General features: G+C 47.5%; 2 protein-coding genes across 12 annotated transcripts in view; both read right to left on the bottom strand.

The window, feature by feature from the left end:
- The window catches only part of CNOT1 (CCR4-NOT transcription complex subunit 1), a 68,208-nt gene extending 51,077 nt beyond the window's left edge, over positions 1–17,131 (bottom strand). For all 10 annotated transcript variants that reach the window (XM_064459208.1, XM_064459203.1, XM_064459206.1 and 7 more), the window contains exons 1-9: positions 16,977–17,131; positions 10,321–10,597; positions 5,950–6,057; positions 5,160–5,258; positions 4,541–4,609; positions 4,387–4,441; positions 3,756–3,959; positions 2,185–2,353; positions 40–166 (exon numbers count right to left, since the gene is read on the bottom strand). In XM_064459208.1, the coding sequence (XP_064315278.1) occupies positions 40–166; positions 2,185–2,353; positions 3,756–3,959; positions 4,387–4,441; positions 4,541–4,609; positions 5,160–5,258; positions 5,950–6,057; positions 10,321–10,422 (933 nt within the window). In that variant the 5' untranslated portion in view covers positions 10,423–10,597; positions 16,977–17,131. The remainder of the gene's footprint in view (positions 1–39; positions 167–2,184; positions 2,354–3,755; positions 3,960–4,386; positions 4,442–4,540; positions 4,610–5,159; positions 5,259–5,949; positions 6,058–10,320; positions 10,598–16,976) is intronic.
- Positions 17,132–18,197: 1,066 nt separating this feature from the next.
- SLC38A7 (solute carrier family 38 member 7) lies at positions 18,198–26,052 on the bottom strand. 2 transcript variants are annotated; one of them, XM_064459209.1, is made up of 11 exons: positions 25,946–26,052; positions 24,267–24,708; positions 23,836–24,034; positions 23,604–23,748; positions 22,767–22,865; positions 21,940–21,997; positions 21,460–21,574; positions 21,086–21,233; positions 20,802–21,001; positions 20,496–20,550; positions 18,198–20,402 (listed from the first exon to the last, which is right to left on the bottom strand). In XM_064459209.1, the coding sequence occupies exons 2-11, from the start codon at positions 24,531–24,533 to the stop codon at positions 20,300–20,302; spliced, it is 1,389 nt and encodes a 462-aa protein (XP_064315279.1). In that variant the 5' UTR covers positions 24,534–24,708; positions 25,946–26,052; the 3' UTR covers positions 18,198–20,299. The 2 variants fall into 2 exon arrangements, with proteins under 2 accessions (XP_064315279.1, XP_064315280.1); XM_064459210.1 differs by lacking the exon at positions 25,946–26,052 and adding an exon at positions 24,879–24,970.
- Positions 26,053–26,086: the final 34 nt, after the last annotated feature.

Below are 26,086 nucleotides of genomic sequence, written 5' to 3' on the forward strand. Positions count from 1 at the left end.
TTAACATATATATAATTCCCACCCCAGCAGACCACTCACTTGTAATGGAATACCATCCGTCAACCCCGAATGAGTTCGAGCCATCATCCCCAAAACCCTGGCAACCTGGGCAGCCGTGACTTCCCGTACACCAAACTGCATGATTATGTTGCGACATTCTTCAACACTAAGATGCAACAAAACAGACAAATTTTAATATGAAAGCAGGTTTCACTGTGGCACAACATAAGACCAAAACAAGACCCGTGAGTACAGTTGGGACAGCACACAGATTGGTGGGAGAAGCCAACTGCAGACCACTCACTAAACTTCGGTTATCTTAGTCAAATGATCCAATGTAACATAATTCCAGGACAAGAAGAAATATTCAGCAGAAAGTCCATGCAATTATTTCCATGAAACATACTGTGCTATGTATTCAGTTCAAAGCTATGTCTACTTAAGTGACAGTGAGAGATGTTTCACAGGCTATGCTCTGTCAAAGTAAAAGCACAGGGTAGGTTTAGCACTGTTTTATTTTAAAACCACTTCCATGTATTGAGCTGTGGTACAGAGCTTCAAAGACTGAAGCTTTCTGTTAGCTAGAAGTGAAACAAAGACTCTGAGAAGGCACACTTCAAAATAACATGCACGGTTCAAAAGGTAAGCTGAGAAGGAACGCCTTTTAGCCTGATGCAAGCCACACGTTTCTGATCAGAGATCACTAGCAAAAACCTTCAAGGAGCCAAAAGAGCAAACAATGAGCAGATGCTTAAGTTCAGACTTTAGAACTGAAGGCCTTTTTTGCAACTTTTGTTTCGCTTTGTGAACACTTCATAGTTAGGCCAACCAGATTTATACACCATCACTGTAGAAAAAAAATTGTTCTATTATCAGGCGTGTGTTAACAAAGGAAATAATTTTTAATATCTTCCAACACATTTACGTTGTATTTCCTTACTTCACTGTTTAAACAGAAACTTATGTTAATATCATCAAGATTTGATCATCCTCTCAAAGTAGTCAATAGCCTTTCTTTTAAAATACAGAATCATTTACTTCTCTTAGCTTATGCTTAAGTGCATCTTCCTTTAAAAGAAACATTAGGTTCATACTGAGGTTTAAGAATAAGGCCCCCTTCAAAACCAGCCACACGCAGGCTCCTATTATCACTGCCAGTATTAGAGCACTAACCTAAATCCTTAAAAACTGCATTCATAAATTGAGCTGAATTTGTGCAGATGCTGACATACTGCAGGAAATAAACCTTTAATATATCCAAATTAACTGTTCAATAGACAACTTCTGACTAAAGCCTCCTTCTACTCTTCTAGCAACTATTCCAATTCACACATGTATATAAACAAACAGCACAGCTCCTGTAATGCAACACTTGCGCTAGGTGCTATAAGCAAAGATCTTGAGTCCTGCTTGCAGCACTCCTGCAAACCCCCACAGCTCTACAGATGACAGTCCCTTTCACACAGCTCCAGCAAGGTAACAGAGCTGCCCACCTATCATTCCAGACTAGGGGCAGAGAGCAAGAATATGGAACACTATGGAAGATGCAGGCAATATATGTCTAGGATTACTCACACAGACCCAGAGCAAGTTTAAGACAGCTGTATTTTTACCAAAATAAGACTAAGCAGGCAAAGACTGATGCAGCTGCCAAGACACTGGCAATTCACTGTCATAATTAGATTCTACAGCTACAAATAATCTCAATAATACTTTGTGCCACACTGATCAAAACCCAGTAAAACAGAACTGCTGGTCAACCTCTCTTGAAGTGAGACTACTACCTTCAGTTCTTCTGCAATCTGTTTCATGTGGATGGTGAGCTAACAGGAGTCTGTCACAAGAGCACAGCTCTTCCAAAGATCTAGTTGGAATTTAGGCCAACCTCACCACTTTGGTTTTACTTTAAAAAAAGGGTGATAGTCAAATTCTTTAAAATCTTTACAAGGAATGTGAATACCTTTACTTAGCACTTCTTACCATCACAAAATCCTGCGCAATCTCAGACATGCTATGCACATTAGAAGAAAGCAAAAATATAAAACAGGAATCCAAACAAGTAACCTCATAATACTTAATGAGGTTATAGTTGTTTTAATACTTTTAAGTGTTCTTCACCTTTTGCCTCAAGAAACAAGAAAACCACCGCCACCCAAGATGCTTGAAAATTACTGTCCTACCAACCTTGTACAAAAGCCATAGCCAACTTCTTGCATGAAATCTGCCAGAGAACTCTCCATCATGGTTTTGGCTATCCCTCCAGAATCAGGCAGGATCCTGTCCATTAGAATGTCCCGTTTTTCAGGGTATAGAAGTGGTGCAAGCACCACAGGGCAACGCTCCTGGGGAAAATCTAAAAGCAAGAGTAACAGAAAAAAGTGTCAAAACACCCAGAACACCAGTTGAATATGAGTGACTATTCAAAATAACTTGACTGCTGTGCTGGAGTTTCCCTGCTGCTGCAGAAATCAAGAGGGCACTCAGGCAGCATTCCTCCATCCCAGCTCCCAGTTCTCTACTGGCAGTTGGATATTCCTAGAGAACAAGAATGTAGAATAGACTAGGTTCATACAGGTTCACTGCAGCTGTCCAAAGGGCTAGCAGCTGTGCTGGTGGTAAGTTTAGAACTAGATTGTCACTAACAGCAGTCATCCAAAAGAAGAGCAGAGCAGGAAACAATGCAGCAATAGAGCAAAAGCCTCTCCTCCAATCAGGAAGTACTGGGAAACAAAGGAGCTGCTACTGAGTCTAAGAAGTCTAGCAAATCTAAACCAGGCTCTTGGGCATGGAAAACAACAATAGTCCCTTCTTCCTTCCCAGGAAGCAAAGTTTAAGAGAGAGACAGCAATGAGAGAATCAGATGTGTGGGTGGGAGTTTTGCTCACAGCAGAAAGCAGCAAAGACACCTTATGGGTGGGCCCTCCTGACGCAGCATTATCTTTAAGATGATGCTTGATGCCTCCATACCCTTCAGGGCCAGAGAAGGGTTTTCAACTTCCCAAAGCAAAGTGAAGCTAATACACTTAGTTCATACTTACTCTAATGAAGAAAAGAAGGTACACTTAAACAAATAGAATAAATAGTTCACTCTTGTATAAAGGGTGCCTTCCTCTAGGTCTGTGCAGAGCCAAGGACTGGGTTGAGTTAAATTTAGAATCAGGAGTCCAAACCCTCCTGATTCTGATGGGTTTACAGCAAACACTTGTTTCAGAAAGGAAGAGACTACCAGTTCACAGCCTATCAATAACATCCCCTGACATCACACAAGGACCATTGTAGCTTCCAGGAAATGAACTACAGTTTTAGTGCTTCCTCCTAGATCTGCACCCAATATAAACAACCCTGTGCTTAAAATCCACCTATTTGAAATGGTAATGGATGTTCCTTACAGTGTAAGGAGTTCAAGTTTTTCAACTACAATGCACTAAGTTGCTTTAGTTAAATCCACAAACACCATCCCCCATAAGCAAGCAAACACAGGCTTGGATACCCCCCACTCAACACTTACTGATCACAAGTTTTCAAAACACCCAAACATGAGACCACATTACTGCTCTTTGAAAGAAAAACAGTACATTAGGGCCTGACGCCAGAGCAGCAGTATATTCCTGTCCATTTAGAGTTACGAAAGCTTACTGAGTTCCATCTCACCAAGCTGCCCACCATTTCAGCATCATTCTGCAGTGACAGTAAGTTACAAAAATCCATTTCAAAGTTTGCATTTAGTCAGGCTTCTGGAACACCACCACACTTACCTCTACGTAATGTTTTGAGGAAAGCGTCAATCTGTTCCTGTCCTACCCCAAAGGCTCCCTTCTGCCCAAAGAGGAGATGGGAGAGGAGAAGGTGCAGGACCTCTATTGCAATATCTTGGAAGCCACCTTCTTGATTTCCACTGACGTCTGCGTCAATGTAAGAGCGCAAAAGATCCGGGAGTTTCTGTTTGATAAACTGGGCAGCTTTTCAAAACAAAAGAGGCTAGAGTCAAAACTCTAAATATATTTTTAATATGAAGACTCTTTTTAGCTAGGTGCCATTCTCTTAATCAGAGTTTGTTTACCACAAGCCATAACAGTTCAGACTTAAATAGAAGTCTCATAATCCATACCTCAGAAATCAAATATTAATGAACAACTAAGAGGTAAGATGTCACAGTACCTCAATTTGATTCATTATCTAGCAAGTTTTTCATGGAAAGGACCTCCAACTTCATATAAGACAAGATGACTGTGCTATCTATTGCCCTTTTCAAAATGGTGTTACACTTAACAGCGCTACTGATTGTAAGGTCCTGCATTACTCAGGTCATGCAGGCACACATCTATCCAGAACACCCACTGCTTAAAAAAAGTTTCCCTGCTGCAGTACTTTGGAAGCTTCACTTACCAAAACCTCGTAGATCCGAGCTGAAAGAGTTCAGTAAAGCTAGACCAAAAATCACCTGCAAACAAGAACAAACATCATAGTAAGGGGGGACCATCCTTTCTAACAAGCTTAGCCAAAAACCATAAAAATATTTTAAAAATAAATGTTCACCTACCTCTTGAACTTTACTTAATTTGATGACTTTACTCAATTGGGCAAATAAATGGGGTGAAGGCTTTAGACTCTAAAAGATGTAAGAAAAGTTAAATAGAAACTGTTATATAATCAGTCTCATTTGTAATGTGGCAAGCTATCAAGAGTCCATTTGCATGCCTGGAATATTACTAACTATTCTCCTGTAGGTTGACACAAAGCTTATATGGCTAAACAAAGCATCTTTGGAACTATTTTTGGATACATCTAGACTAAAAGTTCCTTCCACATATCCCACTCTTTCACTATTAAACCCTCTAACTTTCATATTAAAAGAAACAGGAGCAATGATGATATATGTTGGTTCTGGCTGCCACAAACAAGCCACAAAATACTAACATTAGATCAAGCTTTAAAATTAGTTTGCAATCACTCTGAGTGATTGAGTAACTTGATCAATTTAACAAAAAAAACCCAACTTCTGGGCAAGCTCAGTTTTTGAAGAGTTCAGTACAACTAATCTTAGCCATAAAAAAGAAAAAAAAAACAACAGAAAAAAACAAGGGAAAAGCAGCTGGTTTCCTACAAACCAACAGACTGCAATTTCTGATATGGGGATCCCCTTCAAGAAGCATACAAACCTTCTGATAGTGCAACGGATTGTCAATGGCGTAGGACAGCGTCGAGATAAAGTTTGGTTTTGTAATCAGTGACGCACACTCCTGGATCAGAAATTGAGTCTGAAAATAACAAAATAACTTGAACATTTATATTGTTTTGTAGCAGGACAAGAAAACAACACTTCTGCTGTCCACTGTGTGCAGTAAAACTAAACAAAGGTAAGGTGCTTAAGTTTAAGAACCCAAATCGTCATTAACTAGTTTCTTCCCAGTCAAGTTTTCTTCAGGTTTAGTTTGGTTTTTCTTTTAAGACGGAGAAAGTGATCATTCTCCATGTGTGCAATGTCTCTTTTTTTGTAAGCATCCTCACACATTGTAATAGAAATCTAACAGTATTTGATTCCTGTTTATGAGCTAAAACGTCTGTGGCAAAGGATGCCTTGCTTAAGGATGAAAACACTCCTGAGAACAGACACAGCCAGCACCAGAAGTGCTACTTAGTGGATTTGGACAACGTTTGAAAAGACAAAAAATGGGTTTCAAAATAGAGCACTGCACAGGGCAGAAAGAGCAATTGTGCTGAAGCAATCTGCATTCCAGATCAAGGGACTGTAAGCATCAGATGTCAACAATTTGTTATCTTCTGACTTGAGGACTGGCAAAAGGTGCTTGCAATTGAAAGGCCGTATACCAGAAGAGTTTGCTTGAAGCTACTACCTCTAACCTGCCTTTGTGCTTAAAATAGATCAAATCCTATTGCATATCTGTAACAGCGAAAACTATTAAACAGACACCTCAGTGCAAACTTTACCTGATGGAAATCTTTGCCACTGCTTTTACCATCGCCACTGAAATCCACGTGCGAGAATAGACAGCGTAGTAAATGCCTGTCTGCCTCGGGACCGTGCCTATTCACAATCTGGAAAAAAAAAATAATCCAAAAAAAACTTGATAGCAAACAGTCATTACAGAGCAAAATCTGGGTCTAGTGCTGTGGATACACCAGTACTTCTAGTGCTTAAGTCATCTACAGTTTTAACAAAACTGCTAAGAATGTTTCTATCTTACTGATTAAAAAGGAACAAAGTCATTAGCCCTATTTGCAAATGAGAAGTATAAACTAAGAAGTAAAGGATGTAGACACAAGTCATTGACACAGAAGCCATGTATGTCACGGGTAGAATTCTTAAAAAGCTAAATAAAAAGGGGTTTCAGGTCATCTAGTGGATGATTTCAAGGTTTTTCTTCTACCAAACCAGCCCAGCATCCACAGTGTCACAGACCCACTTTTCCCCATTTCTTCCCACAGCTGCAGTGCCTAACTCTGCAAGAGCACAGCCTTGGGACAGCATGTACCTCTGTGCTATGCCTATGCAGAAGGAATTTATCCCAGAGATAAGTCACCATACAGCACCTTCACCGATCCTGCAGGCAGCTTCTATACTGTCTCCTGGTCATGACAGACTTGGCCACCATTACTCCACAGTTTAAGACAGAAAGGGAATACCATACAGGAAGTGTTTCCTGCCCCCTAAGGAAAAAAAGTTCATCTCCAACTTGCTCATTAGCAAGCTTTAAAAGCAAATACCACAGCTCAACACCTGCAGCTGAGACCTTTTACCAAGTCTTTCCCCTGTCATTAGACCTCATTCAACTGAATTCTATATCTCAGTCATAAATAGGTGAACTGCATTTCCTAATTTGCAACACCTATCACTCATTACTAAATCTTAACGACACTATTACATTTTTGTTAGCATCCCCCATTGTTTGCCTTAAGTTTAACTCCTGGCTATAGACCAGATCATCAACTTGTTGTTTGAAGCACCTTCGGGTTTTTTCAGTGTTTGTTTCTTCAAACCTCATCTAACTGGACTGCATTACTTGCTTTTAAGAAAATTCATACCAGCAGAAATTTGAAATCACTTAATCACCAGTAGCTTACTGCTATTGTCCAAATAGTAGCGATTAACATCAAATCTAGCCTTCATCTACTGGAAAAATTTTTGCCATTGTTTCTCCCTTTCTAGCTGCAGGACAGACACAACATGTGCCAGCACAAACCAGCAGCTCTGCCTATGCTCTGACTGGCTCCACCAAGCCCACTGCTTCACCCCATCTTAAATATCCTTGTTTGCCAGTAGCTTCTTTGTGCAAAAAGACAACTAGCATTGCTTTAGGCTGAGTCTGCTCCAGCTCTGCTGTATCTGATTGTTCTCATCTCAATTCTTCTACCATTATCTGACACCATGCTTCCCTTTCTCCCACAGCCTGCTGATTCCAATGGCTGACAAATTTTGTTCTGCTGGAAAGAAATGTCCAAGTCGGATAGAGCTCTGCTTCTTGACCAGAGGCTAGAATATACATGATCGTGACATTAGTTCCGAGTAAATAGCTCACTTCAGTTATGTTGACAGCACTGTCTTCAAAGGCAGCCATCCCCCATGATTAGGTAGCAAGATGCTCAGATTGGTGCTAAAGGCAGCAAAACTGAATTGACAGCAAGTTCTACTAGTTAGCTCAAGGCTTCAGAAAACAGGCAATTCATTTAGGCAATCCCAATTAAATACATAGATTTAGATGTGGTAACAAGGCTGGTGCGAAGCTGGACCAAACTCGTAGGGAGCTAGCTGGTGCCATGACCAAGAGGAATTCAACAAAGCAGATTGATACAGAAGGAAACTACCACTAAAGCCATCAACACAACCTCTCTGCATCAGAATTAGTTTGCTTCCTTGCATATAAGTAACTTCACAATATTAGTAGTTTGAAAATTTAACATATGGGGAGGAGGGGAAGTGAAAGCTAGAAGTTCAGTGCAGTATCTTTCAACTCTAACTACATTCACATAAAAGCTTTTCTAGGAGGTGGGGAATGAGAATTGCTAGTTTTCCTGTAGAAAGAGCTGAAACAAACCTTCATATTGGCAGCCATCCTACACGTTTAAAAGACAATGTATCCAAGCATAAAATAATCTGAAAAGACTGACTTGTTTTGGGTTTGGGTTTTTTGTTGTTGTTGGGTGGGGTTTTTTGGGTGTGTTTGTTGTTGTTCCCACACACACCCACTCAGAAGAGTGACCAAGCACCGGCACAGACTGCCCAGAGAGGTTGTGGAACCTCCATCCACGGAGGTACCCAAAATGTCTGGACATATTCCTACGTAACCAGCTCTAGGTGACCCTGTTTGAGCAGGAGGTGAGACCAGCTGACCTCCAGAGGTCCCTTCCAACCTCAACCAGTCCGTGATTCAGGATAAAGTTTGACCCACCCATGTTTGGATTTATCCTACAGAGACAAGTTGGATTTTGCTTAGGCAAACACAGGGTTAGATCAAAAATAACTCTCCTTTTCTAGATGAAAGTTTTGCTTTCCCAGATGAACCTGGCCGCAAAGCCCTTCTCTCCTCTCCAACCAGGCTCTCGTTACCACTAATGCAGGAAAAGGAGACCACAAAATCTCATTTCAGAGGAAGCCACTCTTTAGAATTTGTCTCTCTGACAAATGAATAAAAGTTTTTTTTTTAACATACATTATATTTTTTAAAAACAGCCTTAAAGCATCACCTGTATTAAATGACTACTGAAAACATGTTTAAGCAGAAATTAGTTCCTCAAGCTTTGCCACTGTTATGCTTGTGAGCAATATTTAAATGCAGGTGTCATTTTGGTCAGCTGCGACAAGAACAACTCCAAGTATGGTTTCCCACATACTCTGTATGCTTAGATAAGCTTTGTAAAATTAAGTGAATTATGCCAAAAATTTACACCAAGCAGCGTACTGCGAGACAAAGAGTTAGAGCATGTGCATATCAGCTCTTCAACTCTCTAAGGAAAACTTGTACTAGCAACCACAGAAGTAACACCAAGTTTAAAAAAAAAAAGACAAGGGATCATAGAGATGTTAGGAATTTAGTTTTGAAATCCTAGACCTGTCTTATAACCAAACATACACAAACCAGCCATTTCCACAGACCGGTTTCCAGTCTCTCAACACAGTGAGTCTAAGAGGCCTGCTGTGAATGATAAGGAACAATCTGTCCCCATTTTAGAGATCTATATTCCAACTGAATGGCAGATCAACCCTATCTTCTCCCAAATCAAAGACATGTTTATTACCCTTTGCGTAAGTGATCATTACAGATCTGCAAGCCATGCCTCAGTCACACCTTGCTGCAAAAGTCTTCTGTTGAAACCGATACTGTTAGAAAGGACAGCAGGATCTCAGGTGAGGCCCCTGCAAGTACTAAACTTGCAAAAACATGGGAACTTTACAGAAGTTACAAGAGATGTAATCCATCTCCATGGCTTATGAGATCATTTTAAACAGTCAATACTGCTGAAATTGACCCCTCTCACCTCAAGATAAGTAAAGAAGTCAGCTGTTACCAGAAACTCACAGTGTTAAGCCCTCTGGCCTCCTAATCTGATTCAAATAACTGTAGGACTGCACTAGTGTAAGAGGAAAAAATATTAACTGGCCCAGCTGTCTGCTGGGAACTAAATTAAACCAGTTTCTAAAACTGGCTCAGTAACATTCACTTCTTCCTAAGCACTCCTCTGCTGATAATGCTGCCCATCCTGCTAGCAAGAACTATTTGTAAAAGGGTCAGTTAAACCAGAATTCTTGCCCAGATCTTAGATATTTGGTTTCAATCTACAGTTACTCTGCCTGCTTTCTGAAAACCCAGGGCCAAGAAAGTCAGCTTGGCTTCACCACCAAGCCGTACTTCATTGAAAGAGGAGCAAAAAAACTTCCATCCAAGGTATGGGAAAGCATTCAGATGTAGTAACCATGTACTCATACTTTCAGTGCCACAACCGACAGTTGTTTTCCTCCCTCTCCCAGACAACAATATCCTATGGAATATCCAGAAGTTGAAAGATTTAACCTGAAGGAGTTATGAAAGCTTTGCATACCATACTCCAGGAGCAGCAGTTAATCCTAATATTCAACTACAAAGGCCATATGCCATACAAAATGCCGTATTCCACAACCTGACAGATGAAGCCAAGACGAATAACAGAGATGCAAGCTGCGATTCTCAACACCACAGAAAACAGCACCCAGTAACGCACACATGAGCACTGTGAAGTACAGTTCAAATGGTAACTGAAACTCCAGATGACATTCCCACTTTTCTCTTTCCAAAATTTATTTCACAGCATCATTAGTTTACTTACATGCTGTATTTCCTGCTGGCTGGCTCGGTAGTTTTTCTTGGTTAAATTGTCCACCAGGTAGCTGATTTGAGACAAGGCCAGCGAGAGCGAGTCAAGATTCATTGCTGGTTGGGGCGGAAGCAGGCGGCCGAGCCCGGCGCAAAATCACCATTATTCCCCTTTATTCACCTCAGAGACAGGTTAATTTTTTTTCCCCCTATTAGCCTGTATCTGGTTCTGTGTTACTTTCTTCAGCTCTTCTTTCTCAATTGTCTTCCTCTGTTCTGAAACATGGCACCTGAAAGACAATATTGCATTAGATATCAGTTCAGCAGCAACTTCACAGCTATGTTCTAGGCATTGCTGTTACCTTCTACCATGGAACCAGACAATTTAAAGTAAGTTTTTTTAGGGTTTATTAGAAAAAAATCTTCAAGCTGTTTGTATGGTGTTAAAAGCATTTAGTGTTTTCTCTGTATTTTCTATTTCTACCAGAACACTACAGGGTAGGAAGTTAAATCCTACAAGAATTCAGTGTTACGCCTCAGAGCTTTTTCTTTTATATTTTTGCTTGCAAGCTACCTTGGTAAACAAGAAGAATAAAGTTTAACAACAAAATAATACAGACATGTTTGATAACTTACATGAACCATTTGACATAACTGTGTCCACAAGGAAAAAGTACTATTAAGTTTTCACAACACAAGCTTGGTTGCTTTCACGCTACCCGACCATATTTATTCATTTTTGCATTTTGCCAGTCTGAAAGAGGTAGCAAACAGCTCAGTCAGAAGGATGACTACCCTTTCAGCACTGTGAGAAAGAAAATGAGATGCATAATCTATTAAGATACCATACAGCAACAATCAGAGGTCAGAATCATTCAAAACATCAATCACAAGTTTATATTAAAAAAACGCGCTTTTTAACCATCTCTGCAATATTTTGCCTCACTACCATCAAAGCAATACTGCGCTCAACCGTACACACTAAAACAAGCAATTGTGAACGAGCACAAAGAACTGCAATAAACTAAGCCTAACATTTGGCTTATAGTGCAACAGCTTTCCAGTGAGCTACAACAGCAGAGCTTGCCAGCTTAATAAATTTCTATGACAACACAAAACTTGGCACTTGACATCTCATCTGTTAAATTACAGATTGCCAATGTGATAAAACTGCATCCCAAAGCAAGTCCTGCATAACCAACAGTCTGAGGAATCTCAAAGGAAGTCGTAAGCTGCTCTGAGAAGCAGTACTGTAATTTATCAGAGGTGGAATCAAGTTAGAGAGTCACTGTTTTGAAGCTCTACTTGATCGAAACACAAAGGTCACTAGGCTTCATTGCAAGAGTCTGACGATGCCTTTTCCAGAATAAAAACTATTGCTTTACTGTCTTGGCTGTATGGCTGAAAACACCAGTACAGGATTTCTGCCTCATCATTGAGATGTATCGCACAGGTGTTGTGTTAACTTGGCACGTGTAATGCTTAGGGCAAAACAGTTCAGAAAGCAACCCCTGCAGCAGCATGGCTCGATGTGCTGGCCATCCTTCTGCAAGAATTAAATGGGAACAGCAGAGAGGCAAGCATGCCAGGGTAAAAGGGCTGTGCTGGGTAGAACAGGAGAAAAAAATATTTCCCCCTCTCCCTTTGTACAAAGGTTTTCACCAGCTTACACTTAGAACTACAGCTTATTTAACATCTGCCTACACTGTAAAACATTTTCTCCCACGATACAGGAAAGAATCCACACAGATGACAGCCTCCGCTGTAGAGGCAGCAAGACAGCTCTCAGGACTAGCAAGTTTACATGCAACACCTGCAGGGAAATTTACTCTCCTCTTCCTCCACAGACACCAAAAGCATCAGGAGCAACAAATCCTATCCCATGGGCACGAAGGTCATTCTGCTCTTTGGTAAAAGTTTATTACATTCAATAGAAACATGGGTAAACTATTGGTAAAGAAAGTGAAATCATCAACTGCCTTCCAGATTCTTCCACAGAAAGCCCTGTGTCCTCCTAGAAGCTACACAAGGTTTTACTGACACAAGAAAACACCTTACATCTCATGAAAAAGAAATTTTCAAGTTTAATATTGAAAACATTCTTCAATGACAAGGCAACTGTGCTATGAAAGAATTTCAGAGCATATTTAAAACTGCAGCAAGAAGAATTATAGAAAACTTTATATTTTTCTTTTTTGTACATCTGACAAGCTATAATTCATTACCTTTATTTCCAGGTTTAAAAGCCCACTGACTGTGAAACAGCTTTGTAGAAAGGTGGATAGGTACAAAAGTTATTAAGATTTCTCAGTAGCACAGTATCTGATCTTTTGTTGTTTTTTTTTAAAATAACTATTCCTCTTTTGGAATAATCCAGAAAGTGTCACTGAGCATGGCAAGTACATGTTTTCCAAGACATTCTTACTGGCAAGGTGTAACATACAGGACCAACATAAATCTTATGAAAAACACTTGTTAAAAATCAAGCAGACAGGCCACCATGCCACAGTACTTACACCTATAGAAGCCACCACAAGCAGCTAGCAAGGGGATTCAGTCCCTATCAGAGCACCAGATTTCAGCAACCAGCCTGAAGAACAAGGGCTGGTTGAACTCAGGACTCAAGAACAGGACACAAACTAAAACCCCAACTCGGTCATTTTTAAGGCAATAACAGAAGCTTCAGAGTTTGCCTTTCAGGCCCTCTATGAAATAAAACCACAGTTCTCTGGGTATTGTTCCTCAGACCAGTACAAACAGCACAGCAATCGCACCTACCCCACCCAAAAATCAAGCTTTTCGGTACTGGAACTATGAGTTGGGCTCAGTCATAAACCTGATCCTCCCTGCTGCCACCCACGACCCTGCAGAGCACTGTCTCCGACCATCCACCCCTCTATTCGCATCACTGTTTTCTCCCAAGAAAAGCAGGGACTACCATCTCAACAGGCTTTAACTGCATGAAAGCACAAGAAGCTTTCCCACTTTCTAACTCTAAAATCTGGCAGTGCCACCAGAGAACCCAAACTGGAGTCCAAATGGGATTTTCCCTTTCAAGGAAGCAGAACAAGAGCCTGAGCAGACACCACAAATCAAGGACAGAACACAACAGCTGAAGGAAGCAGCTTCCCGTTTATGTTCTAAACATACAGTTTGAACAGTATGTATCCTGATACACAGAAAAAATCCTGACAGCTCTCACAAGCACCAGACTAATGGCATTTCAGAGTTTCAAACAGTGCAACCTAACTTACAGTAGTACATAAAAATCAGAGTAATTAAGGGAGCCCAATCCAGGAAGCAGAAGTGCACAGGTTCCTCTCTGGTCATTCAATGCAAGGCTAAAATTCAATTTCCACAGCACTGATTAAGAGAGCTATGAATGCTACGCAAAGCAGACTTTATTTTTAGATGCATATATTCTTAGTGGGAATAAATCTCCCTGCACTGGCCCCAACAATTCAAGAAGCTTTCAGGCCATGGGGCAAAACTGCCATCTTTACGGGTTCAGAAAATGCAGGCCTCAGACAGAAAGAGTAACAAAAAAATTCGAATTTGCTGACAAAATTAGCTACTTTGAATTATAGTCCCTATGATACAGTAATGGATTAAGCTATCAGACACAGGGAGCTCTTAAGAGATTACCATTTTATATTGTACAACAGCTGATTTTTAAAAGGTAGAAAATATTTGCTGAAATCTACAGTATTACGTAGCCTCAACACTTTCTAAGGAAATCAGCAGGCCATCAGAAAAACATTTGGCATCTCTTTCAGTAGATTATTTTCAACAGCAGAGTTCCGTTGGGTTATTAAAACATAAATACAATAAAATTTTAGGCAAGAATCCCAAAACCACAGAATAGAGAGGGCCAATATGTAAAGAGCAGTTGGGTTGGACAAAACACTCTAGTAACCTGAAGCAGATCACTAGGAGTACCTAAGCATTGCTGCTGAAGATGACAAACCTGAAGCCTTCCACAAATTCAGAAAGAGCCTTACAAAGCAAGTAATTTCAAAATTACTTTAAGCTGAAGTTTGGAATTTTTTAGTATTTTGCAGAGGTAAGGCACCTCCTCCCACTGGGTTTCAAGAGTTGTAAAGATTTTAGGCCACGTGTACTGCATTTAGGAGATAAAAAGCTTGAGTGACAAAAACAGCAACATGTTTGCTGATTAGGTTCTAAACTCCTGTCAAAAAACATCATATAAAACATGCTAAAGGCACCACTACTAAACCTGTTCTTCAGAACACAGTTTCTTACCCACTCCTCAAACCCATGCACAAACAGAACACATGGAAGAGCCACATGCCTTTCGGAAGCCCCAGATGAGAAGTACTCCAAAGGGGAAAGGGGATTTTGAATCATACCATGGTTAAATTAGATTTCTGATGTCTATCATTTTTACATCTATGGAAAGAAAAAACCTTACAGTGTAAGTTACATTTACAGTAAAATAAGCTACTCATTAATTTGACCAGTTCAAATTTAGGTGTTTACACATAGAAAAGCCACCTGAACATTCCATGTGCTGGAAAACTACACACAACTCCAGTCAACTGGAAGCCACGATGCTGATTAGACACGGTAACTTTAGTTTACAGAGAGTGGCTGAAATAAGCACATATGTCTGTTCCCATACACTAAGGCCAGTTAAGTTTCAGGTTTGGAACCTACCTCAAATACATCAGACATGCACCAGTCTTTACAAGGCCGCTCCAATCATTTTCATATCTCAACTAAGATAATTTACAAAAAAAAAACCCCAAGAAACTCTCACTTCCCACCTTCCCTTCAGTCAAACACTGCAGGATAAAGTTTCTGTTGGAAGGAAGTGAAGGAAATTTAGGGACCTGTTCTCAAAGGCTTTGTGCTGTTTTTCCACCCAAAAAGGGTTTTAAACAGTTAAATGCAATTTCAAAAGGCAAAGGAAAACTGCAATATTCATAATAGTAGGAATGGTTATAGAACAAAAAAAAAAAACCAAGAAATTTACCTAAAATAGTGATGACCTCAGCCATGATTCTCAGTAATAAGAAATCCAGACACTATTTAGGGATGACCCATCACAGGGTCACAAAACATCACTGTCCACTTTTCCTAAGTTGTTTGCCCAGTTTCTCTTCCACTTATTCAACTGAACATGAACAGTAGCCATTTCAGCATCAATTAAAACTAAATATTTAAGAGCATTATGCTAGAAGGATAAGCAGGATCAGGTATTTTTGTAAAGAGGAGAGACAGGTAGATAGCAAGCTTGCTATGAGTCTGGAGACACCAGGCCAAGAGGATCAACAGTTAACAGCAAACTTAAAAGCATAAGGGCAGAAAAAACAAGAAAATAACAGAACAAGGACAAGCAAGCCTATTACCAACCAAGTTTGTTTCCTGTTTATAAGACAGTCACCTCACCAAGACTCATCCTGCCTCTAATTTCAGTAAATGCCAATGTATTTACCTTAGAAACAGGAAACACTTCGGTTGTGTGCACTAAGAATGACTTGTCAGGTGTCATACCTGTTTTGTTACCTGATTAAAAAAATGCTCCACTGAGAATAGATGCCATGCTTCCTTCTGACAAGTGGGATTCAGAAACAGACAATCTAAGCTCATGATATATCAACAGACTAAGTGTTGTGATTTTTAGTATTATCCCACTTCTGTTGTAAATACAGCGCAAATTGTTTGTGGTTAGACTGCTCCATAGCCTTATCATATAATAAGAACACGGTACTACTCTGAGTTAGAGAACTACTGGAGTGCGGCTATTTCTAATAATACAGTATCTGTAAAAACAGCCAACTGCTGCTATTTCTAGGTCTGAAATAAGCAAGTCGGTTTTATTACACAGAGTATTCTTAACTGGAGGACAGTGCTGAGAAGTGTTTCTTCTGTGCGGTCCGAAGAAAGGCTATGTCACGGGGTTATTTACTACAGCTGACCACTAACAGGTTACTTGTTTTCTGTGGGTAAGTCACAACAATGCCGATCTTCTAAGGACGCCACCGAGCCAAGCTCAGGGGTAGGCCCAGCACCGGCTGCTTCCTGAGCCTCTCCCGGCGTCACCCGTCACGATCAACACTACAAAAGCGGACGGGGAAAGAGAAACGAGAACAGCTCAAAAGCCGAAGCCTTCCGCGCCCCCTCGAAGCGATCGCCGCGCAGCCTGCCGCCTCGGAGCCTTCCTCCCCGCCACGAGAGCCGCGGGCGGTGACCCGCGGACCTGGAAGCAATCGCGCCTCCCGGCCCAAGCCGAAGCAAAGCCCTTCAAAGTTTGCTCGGCTGTGCCTCCCGTCCATCGGACGCCGGCTGAAGGAGCAGGAGTCGGCGAAAAGGCGATGGGCCGCGGCGGTGAGCGGCGGAGGCCGAGGCAGGCCCGGCCGCGAGGCCCCGCGGGCTTCCCCACGCGACCCCGAAAGCGGCGGGGCGGGCCGAGCTTCCTCTACCGGCCCCGCAGCCACCTTCCGCCCGGCTCCCGCCGCCACCTCCTCGGCCCCACACCACCGCCCTCGCGGGGGGTGGGGTGGGGTGGGGGTGGGGGGCAGACCGCGGCCGAGACCCCCGCCGCCCCGGCGCTCCCCCGCTCCCCTGACACATACACAGAGCCCACCGGCGGGACGTCCAGGGCGCGGGCCGGGGCTGTGCCCAGCAGAGCGAAGCAAGGCTCACCTCGAGGGAGCCGGAGCAGGGCACCGAGCCGAGGCCGTTCGCGCTTTCTATCCACTCGCCTCCGCCGTTTCTCTACAAAATGGCGGACGGGGTCTCGCGCTCACGTCGCGGCCTTTCCCCTCCCCCGTCCCCTCGCGGCACGCCAGCGGGGGGGGGACGGGGGACGGCGGGGGCGCGGGGGGGCGTGGCGTGGCGCCCGCCGAACCATCAGTCCACCTGACGTGCCTCTCCCCCAATCAGAACGCAGGACCGCGCGCGGTTGCCCAATCAGCGCGGCGCGACCTCTGCTGGTTCTGCCTTTTCCCACCCTCTCCTTGCGCGGAGAGTGCGCCCCACCCCCATTGGCCGAGAGAGGCGGGTTCCTGCATATTGTTTTGACCAATCAACGCTGACAGCCTCTTGGTTACGCATGCGCACCAGCTGCCAACCAGAGCTGGCAAAGCCGACCAATAAGCGCCGGGCGCTGCGCTAGGGTGAGCTGGGAAGGGGAAGTGGCGGGGGGACCAAAGGGCGCGCGGAGTCATGGGGGGGGGAAGGCGGTGGTACGGCCCCAGGCACCGCCCCCATACACCCCCCGCGCAGCGCGGTGGTACGGGCGGCTCCCCCCGCGCTGCCTTGGTACGGCCCGGAGCGCTGGCTGCGACCTGCGCTCTTCACACACACCACACCCCCCGCCCGCAGTGCGGTGGTACGGCCCGAGCGGGAGGCATCTACATAACATGGCGGCGGCGCCCGGGAGCTCGCACTGCGACCTGCCGGGCTGCAGCTTCGTTCCCCGGTCGCTCACGGGGACCGGTTTGCCCGAAATCCACCCGCCTCCGCCGGCTTCGGTCCCGGAGAGGAAACTTTTTGGACTTCCTCAGCTATCCCGAACCGCGAAAGGGCTCTTTCTCTCCTGTCCCAGCCGCTTCGCTCCTGCCTCTGAGCCGTGGGGCTCCCCCTGGCGTACCAACACCGGGACCCCCAGAGCCTCCCCTGACAGGGTAACCTGGGGTATGAGGGCCTGAGGAAGGCAGCGGGGCCTCGCCTCTGGCAGGGCACCCCCTGCCAGCCACCACGGGGTCAGCGCCAAAGCCGGTCCCTTGTGCCGTCCACCCCAAAGCTGGGAGAGCTGGGCTGGCTTTTTGGGACACGGCTTCAACCCTGAATCCCACCTGGGAGCATCTCCCTCCCACAGTACCCCTCTGGCCCCACAGAAACCACCTCGTGTGCACCCGGCACACACACCACAATGTCACTTTTATTAAATCCAGGTCCCTCTGTTTTCTGCGCATAGAAAATACATTTAAAAAGGCCGGTGTTTGTAAACAGGGGAGCAGTAAGGCAAACAGAGAAACAGCCATAGCACCTCCATACCCTCCCTGCTCTCAGCCCCCCCCCGGGGGGATCAAGGGAGCCCAGCAGCTCCCCAGGTAACAACCTGAGATGTGGGACTCCATGTCCACATCCACTTTGGCCATGGGACCTCACCTTTGGGAAAGCCAGAGCCACAAAAGCCACAGGGTACCAAACTCCTCTCCATCTTTACAGTGGCCAGGCACTGAAAGACATATCAGAGTTGGCATCTGCTGAGCTTTGAGCATCCTGATCCTTGCTGGGCTCTACAGGAGGTGGCTCCGTGCTCCCCATGTCCAGGAGGAGTGGTCCCCAGGGCTGGATGGTGTCAGGGTGGGCACCCTCTTTATGCCAAGCGGCCCTCCAAGCCCCAGCGCCAGTTCTCAGGCAGGAGCCAGGCAAGGGGGCTCAGGAGGCAGCTGGCACCATATGAATGGGGGGGTCTGCTGGGGCCTGGTTTTGTCAAAAGTTGAGGGCACAGAAGTTGGAGGTATGTTGGGGGCGACAGGAGGGACACATGCCTTCACAGGGTCCCTCGAACATTCCCGCTGAGCTTGGGGCTTCCTTCTCCTCCTCCTCCATCTGGGTCTCCCTGTCTCGTTCTGAGGAACAGCAGGGAGGTCCATGTTTACATGCAGCAAGCATTGCTAGGGGAAGACCAAACGTTTCCACGTGGGGAAGCACCCATGTGCCATCCTCCCAACCACCACCACTGGTCGCAGAGGGAGAGCGCCATGGTGAGAGGCACAGAAGCATACCACGGTTCACCTTCCCACCATGATAGCCTGGGCTGCTTCCAGAAGGTGCAGAAGGAGCAAAGCCGGGTGCTGCATAAAGCTGGGCTGGACCCTTATCACAGAAGCAGCAATAGATACACATTAATTCCTCCCTCCCCAAGGTTTTAGAAGTCAAACAAGGAACAAGGTAACTCAAAGACTAAACAAGAGCTGTTTGTGGTTGAGGTTTAACTCCTCCAACTGAATGTGCTGCTGGGGAACTGCTCAACTCAGCGAAAGCAGAAGTGAAACTATCATTCAGACAGGCCACGGAGGGACAGCCCAGAGCAACACCAGCCACAGAGAGTGTAAACGACCAAGGGAACAATATAAAATGGATTAATACTAACTGCTTTATCCCCAAAGCATTCCTTAAAACCTACACCTGGTCCAGTCCCATTCCCTAGACACCTCCTGGAAGAACAGGATTGGAAATTTGGAGAAGAGCTTTGCTCTATTGTAGTGTCTCCAGTAGGTCGATGCAGCCTCAGCACCTTCTCTAGCGAGTGAGCAACCCCTGGCAGAGGAAACATTTGCACCAGTGTGTCCCTACCCTGGGCTTGTCCTGACCCTCTGAATAAAACAAAAAAATCAGGCTGAAGGTGACGGTCCCACTTTGTAACAGCAAGCGCCGCCCAGGCGGAGGGAGATGTAAGAGTAGGGGTAGGAGACAGGCGAGATGAGCCATGGGAAAACAGAGTTCAAACCAAACACTGACACAGAAGAGGACTACGAGGATGTTGCCCTGTCTGATAAACACAATTACTAGTTCCCTTTATGCAAGACACGCTGTCTCCCTCCATTGGGAGAAGAAAGAGTTTAAGTTGTGGAGAGGAACTCCACCAGCACAGGGGTATGTGGGTGAGAGCAGCATGCCTTCGCAAGCCCCAGTTGTGACCCCTTAGTGACATCTAAGGTTTGATGTGATGTCTACCCTAGAGGGGCAGAAAGGGCTTGACCTGGACTACAGGTCCCCCTGTAGTGATGCTCTGGCTTCACCAGGGAGTCAGGGCCAAGAGAACAAGCCTGACTGCCTGGTGCATTAAGACAATGAGATACAAACTACCACTGGGCTCTCTCAGCTAAGCCGCAGATTACAACACTCCTCTTGGATCTTCCCAACGTGCCAACATGTTTTCTCCCTGCTTCCCTTTCATCCTAGGGGAAATCTGCATCCCCAGAGCAGCAGCGCGGTCCAGCCTGGAGGAGGATTCAGGCTGTGAGATCCACGAAGATGGCGTTGGCAGTGGTCTGTCCAAAGATGAAGGCTCCAAGGGTGACCATGAACACCCCATAGCTGACCTGGGCCCACCAGCTGTGGATACAGAAGGACAGGGCATGTTCAGAGGGGACCTTCATGCCAACATCCACAGGGGAAGGGGGGAGAGGGGAATTGCATATCAGTTACCTGATTGCTCTGGTTTCTTGGATCTCAGAGAGCTTGGCTTGAATCAGGCAGAGTCCTGAAAGGGATAGGAGGCAAATTCAACACAGATGAGGACTGAGCAGACACCCTACAAGCCATGTAGCTGCACTCCCCACTATGGCACAGAGAGTCCAGTGAAAATAGTTGGGCTGCTGACAAGACTCACACCACACATTCGTCCTTCTCTAAAGGCCTCCTGGTTCCTGCCTCCCCATCCCACCCTCTCTCTCTTTGAGACACAAGGCTGAAAGACCTCCATTGGCCCCTGGGCATCCTGGGACACCCTACCTGGGAAGACAAAGATGAAGCAGGCGGCCAAGCCCCCAATGACAGAGATGACTTTGCCGATGTCAGGGATGAAGAGAGCCAGGAGGAGGGTCAGGAGGAACCAGCTGATGGTCTGAAGCAGGCGCCTCCTCCGCTCCCGAACCACGTCTTCCTCCACTGTCACCCCAGTGTAGCGGAGCCAGAGACCCTCCAAGACAGCCCTGTGGGCAACAACCCAGGGCAGGGGAGTTTCCCCACACTGCCCCTCCTGCCCACACCAGTCCCTGCCTCCTCCCAGTGCTCACCGGCCGCAGAAGTGCAGGATGGGGTAGGACGTCAGCACACAGAGGATGATGAAGGCCCGGGCAAGGGCAACAGGTATGTCATTGGAGGGGTAGGACAGCAAAATGTCCTGCTCCACACCAGCTCCAAAGGTCAGGAAACCACAGACACCTGCCGGGAAGGGAGCAGTCAGCGGGGGATGGGGACAAGCCTCCGGCACATGTGTTTGAGGGACCAGAGTTGGATAGATGTGGCACAGGGCATGTTCCAGGGGGAGTTAGGTGGACTCCACTCCCTTCCTGCTCTGTCCCTCTGCTGACCAGAGAGCCCCTGCCCTCCAGAAGTTCACAGCCCCTCTGAAGACCATGCCAGACTCACATGGTATCCCCTCACTCACCAGTGCCCATGTAGACGAAGAGAGCAATCACCATGGCCGTTGTCACCACCATCCCCCAGGTCTTCACCTCTGGCTGCTTCATGCTGTTAAAGACGGGCACACTGCTCACATGGCACTGCCGGGACATGGAGAGAGAGTGGGGACACGCGATGGGTTGAGCCTGAGCACACAGGAAGCTGCACAGGATCCCACATGTGATAACCCCAGGTTTGTCATGATACCGTGATCCCCCCGGTTTGTTGCTGGAGAAGAAAAGTGGGGGACAGGCTGCCCTGGCCTTCTCAGCTGGAGTAAAATTAATACATCTCCATCCAGGGGTGGTGAGATGTTAAACTGGCTTAAGCCCCCTTGCAAAGCCATGCAGTGAGCACATGGGGAGCGTTTTTAGCTGATCACCCAGGGGAGCATCCCTGGACCATGCTTGTCCTCCACCCAGACGGCTGCGTAGTGAGAAGGGTAGCGCTGAGCTTGTGGACTTACCTGGAACCCAAAGCAGATGGTGGGCATGGCATTGAAGACGGCCATCCAGGTGGAGGGACTGGTGGGAGAGAAACACCAACCAGTCAGACCAGGCCTCCTATGCCCCCCACCTAGCGCCCTGGGGGAGGATGAGCTGGGGGTGCTCAGCAGTCTGCTCATGCCTCTGCTGACCTGCACCCTCTGTGTTACTGTGTCCCCCCACACAGGATGATGAGTTTGTGTAGAGTAAGCTTTTTCTGGAACCTGGCACTCCCTGAAGACCAGAGCCTTTCACCGAGACAGAACCAGCCAAAATTGAGCATTTACAAAAATAGAAGTGTCAGTAAAAAATAAGAGTCTGCTTGGGCAGTGCCAAACAACAATCTAAATTTTGCTCTGCCCTAAAATTCCCACTGCCTGTGCTGGGTGCATAAACTTCCCAAAACCGGGGGGGGGGGGGGCGGACAAGCCACAGAGGCTGTACTGGCCAAGGAAATAACCCAAATCATCCTAAAACAGACACAGCCCTGGTTGCTGGGTGAGCACAAGCACTGCATGGGGCACTCTAGGCCTGGCTGTACTGGAGCTAAAAGTCAATCACCTTTCCTCAGAACCTGTGATGGAGCTATGGGGACCTCCAAGAGGTCTTTTTCCTCTCCTTCACCACGTGCTTCTCTGCAGAGAAGCAGCCACTTGGGAGCTTCTGGCAGCAATATGCAGCGCCCCCGGGCCCAAGGATGGGACTTGCGCAGATTTGTCCCCAGCCTTTGCAGCCCTCACTCCTGCACCCCTGCCTGGCTCTGCAGTGCTACGATGGCCAGCATCATCACCAGGTCTCTCACGCTCACCTGGTGGGGATCTCCACAGGCATGAGCTCCTTGTCGGGCCAGATGTACTTGATGATAATGACTGCTGTGACATACCATGTGCCGACCACACTTAGGGAGCTGCAAGAAGGGACAGGAGATCCTCAGCGTGCTGCCTCCCCGTTCTGCAGAGGGTCTCCTCTCAGCCTCTCCAGCCCCATTTCCTCTGTGCACAGCCCAGGCCACCCCAATCCTTCCCATCAGGACCACCCCTGCTCTCCCTTCCCACAGGAATATGCCAGGCACTGTCACCCACTGTCCCCAGAGCAGGTGCCAATGCAATCCTGCTGCACCTGGGGGCTGTCCCGTGCTGTTGAGAGTGGCACACCTGCCAGCGAGGAGATGGGCTAGGTTTTGGGCAGGAGAAAGAGGCGAGTGTTAAAGAAGTGGCACTCCTTGGTAGCCCTGGTCCAGCTCCAGCAGCCAGGTGACACCAAGATGCCTGATGGAGCAGGGCTGGCCTGCAGACCACCCAGCCTGGGGACCCTTACTGGCTCTCCTTTCTGCTGAATGGCCAACTCCAAAGATGGGACAATGCACTTGGAAGCAGCTCTCCCCGCTTCCTCCAGCAAGCAGAAGGGAGGGACACAAGCCCTGGAGTATGACACTGGCCACACAGTGCTCAGCAACTCCTCTGCTTCCCAGATGGGGAAACCAAGGCAAGGGAAGATGAAGGAGATGTCCAACCCCCACAGGGGCGAGCAAGCAGATATAGTGCTAGAACCATGGTGTTTCCACTCCCTGTCCCCTGGGACCATGCTTAGGTGGGTGCTGGCTGGCCCATGCCGCTCCCAGCCCCAGAGGGCTCTCCCTACCCACCTGGCATATTTTTGGAAGCCGATCTCCTTGGGGATGGAGAGGGGCAGGATGAGGAAGAAGGCAGTGATGCTAATGGTGAACTTGCGTTCCGTGTACCAGCGGCTGCTCCCAGCTTCCTCAGGCTCCATCACCAGAGCAGCAATGACTGTGGGGACAACCGGGGCGCTCAGGTTGTCCCCTTCCAGCCGAAGGACAGCAACTGGTTATTTTTTCCCCCATAGGACATACTTACTCTTATCCTCCTGGTCTCCAATGATGATGAGGAAAGCGATGCAGGTGCCAAAGGTGTAGACAGCAATAGCCACCTCACACAGCACGCCAGGCACCTTCCCGCAGACGGCCCACACAACCTCCTGGTAGGTCCGCTCGTTGCTGGCCTGCGAGCAGTATGCCAGGATGACCAAGCCTCCGATGATGAAGATCAGCATGCACTGGGGTGGGGAAAGAGGCAGGGAGGGGGCACTGAGGCAACACCATGACGAGGTTCCCAAAGCCACCTCAGGCAGCCACCCCTGTACACACAGAGCATCTCTGGGGTCCCTCACCCAACAGGGCTTCCTGCCAGGAGCCACATTCTTCCTGAGCCCCTTCTGGGGCTCCACACATCCCCGCCATGTCCCCTCCCAGGGTGGGACAACAGACTGTCCCTTCCCACCCTCTCACCATCTGCAGTGCAACGCCTGCGGCCACGCCACCGGCCATGCTGAAGGCGGCAGGGAAGTTGAGCAGCCCAGCCCCAAGGGCAGCGTTGACCACAATGAATACAGCTCCCAGAGCCGACATGGCCCCCGGACCATTTCCTTGGCTCTCTCCACTCTTTGGCACCGTCTCCACACTGGGGCTCTGCAGGAGCCTGGCGCGTTCCCCGGCATCAGTGCTCCACTCCCAATCCTTGTAGTCGCTGTTGATGCTCCCGGTGCCCTGAGCCATTGTGCCTCCTAGGGTGGCACACGCCACCGTCCACGTCCCACTAGCGCTCCTGCACCAGGCTCAGCTGGCCACCTTGAGGAGGGTCCGCTGCCAGCACTGGCTCCATCAGGCAGGGAGGGTAGCTAATGGGTGGGCTGGGACCACAGCAGCATGGGGGTCAGGCCCTTCACTGCTCCTAGAAGGGGATGAGGAAGGACACAGTCAGTGTTTAATTAAAGTATGGTAACAAAGGACAACCTGGGCATCAGACGGGGGCACAGAGAAAATTAGTTCCCTGGGTCTCAGCTTGGGGGTCACAGTGCACAGGTGTCTTCATGCCAGCAGAGATACAGCAGGAGAACTCACCTCTTGTCCTCCAATTCCAAGGTGAGGACACCACTGCCAGCGGCCGGTGGACTGAGCTCCGGCTGGCGAGCTGCAGCCTTACAGCAGGACCCGCCTTTCTGTGGGCACGAGACCCAGCATCACGGCTCGCTTCCTGATTTCCAACCCCAATTCCTGCAAGCTCTGCAAGAGCCACCACACACATGCTCCCGGGTAAAGGTCAGGGCTGGGCTCAACTAGAACAACCCGTACACACAGCAGAAACACCATGTCACCAGGAAAAGCAGGACCAGCCGCACTGTCAGCACAAGATGTCTCAGAAGCTTTTGGAGCTGAAGACCTGGTGTTTTCAGCACCACAGCCCTTGAGAACTGGACAGCCCAGATCTCATCCTGGTGCCTTGCCGAGCTGAAGGAGATCAATCCTCACAGCATGGCAGGGCTTTGCAGGAACCTACACAGCCAAGGGAAATCTCTTTTCAAGGGAAATCTCTTTTTTTTTCCTAGATAACATCTCCAGGGGTTCTTCCTGACCAGACCACCCTTTGCTTCTATGTTATTTAAACCCCATGCTTGTGCTACAAGTCCTTTCAAAGGTTTCTGGGGAAGGGGAAAAAACCCTCAGGCCTGCACAGGGGAAGAATAAAGGCAGCCCTCTCCCACCCCGGGGGTAGGAGCGCAGAGGGGACAGGTCCCAGGCCCCCAGGCCGGTCGGTCTGCCGACACGCGTGGGTCCGCTTTGGCTGAAACCCCTGCCCAGATGAGGAAGGGGTCGATGACGCTTCCTCCCACGGCCGGAGGAGGATGCTGCAGGGTGCCCGGCTGTCCTTTCACCCCGCCCGGGCAACACCACCATGCCCGTAGCAACCAGAGACTGACAGCAAACGCTTCATCCGAGGGTGACTCGACAAGCCCCACGGACTCGCATGGGCCCCGGCGGTGCCGGGGAAGCAAGGCCCGGAGCTGACGACGGTCACCCCGCCTTAGCAAGGGGGAATACCCTCGGGGACGCGACGAGGCCCCCAGCCGGTCCTTGAGGCTCCCCGGGTCCCGCCCTGGCCCCCTCCCCGGTGCCCCGGCCCCACTCACCGGGCAGTGGGAGCCCGCTCCCGGCCCCGGCGGCGGCGCGGCGCCGGCACCGCCCTGCCCGCTGCACGCCGGGGGTTGTAGTCCGCCCCCTGCCCGCCCCCATCTCGGCCGGGAAGCGACGCCCATCCCCGGGGAGGCAGC

The sequence above is a fragment of the Phalacrocorax carbo genome, chromosome 8, assembly GCF_963921805.1.
Source record: "Phalacrocorax carbo chromosome 8, bPhaCar2.1, whole genome shotgun sequence".
NCBI lineage: Eukaryota > Metazoa > Chordata > Aves > Suliformes > Phalacrocoracidae > Phalacrocorax > Phalacrocorax carbo.

What these genes read in the sequence shown, in the direction of transcription:
- SLC38A7 (XM_064459209.1), bottom strand. Translation starts at nt 24,533, where the DNA reads ATGGCTCAGGGCACCGGGAGCATCAACAGCGACTACAAGGATTGGGAG. An exon ending in CAGGCGTTGCACTGCAGATG is followed by an intron (nt 24,035 to 24,266) that starts GTGAGAGGGTGG and finishes TCCCCACCCCAG; the next exon opens with TGCATGCTGATCTTCATCAT. An exon ending in CAAGAAACCAGAGCAATCAG is followed by an intron (nt 20,403 to 20,495) that starts GTAACTGATATG and finishes CTGTATCCACAG; the next exon opens with CTGGTGGGCCCAGGTCAGCT.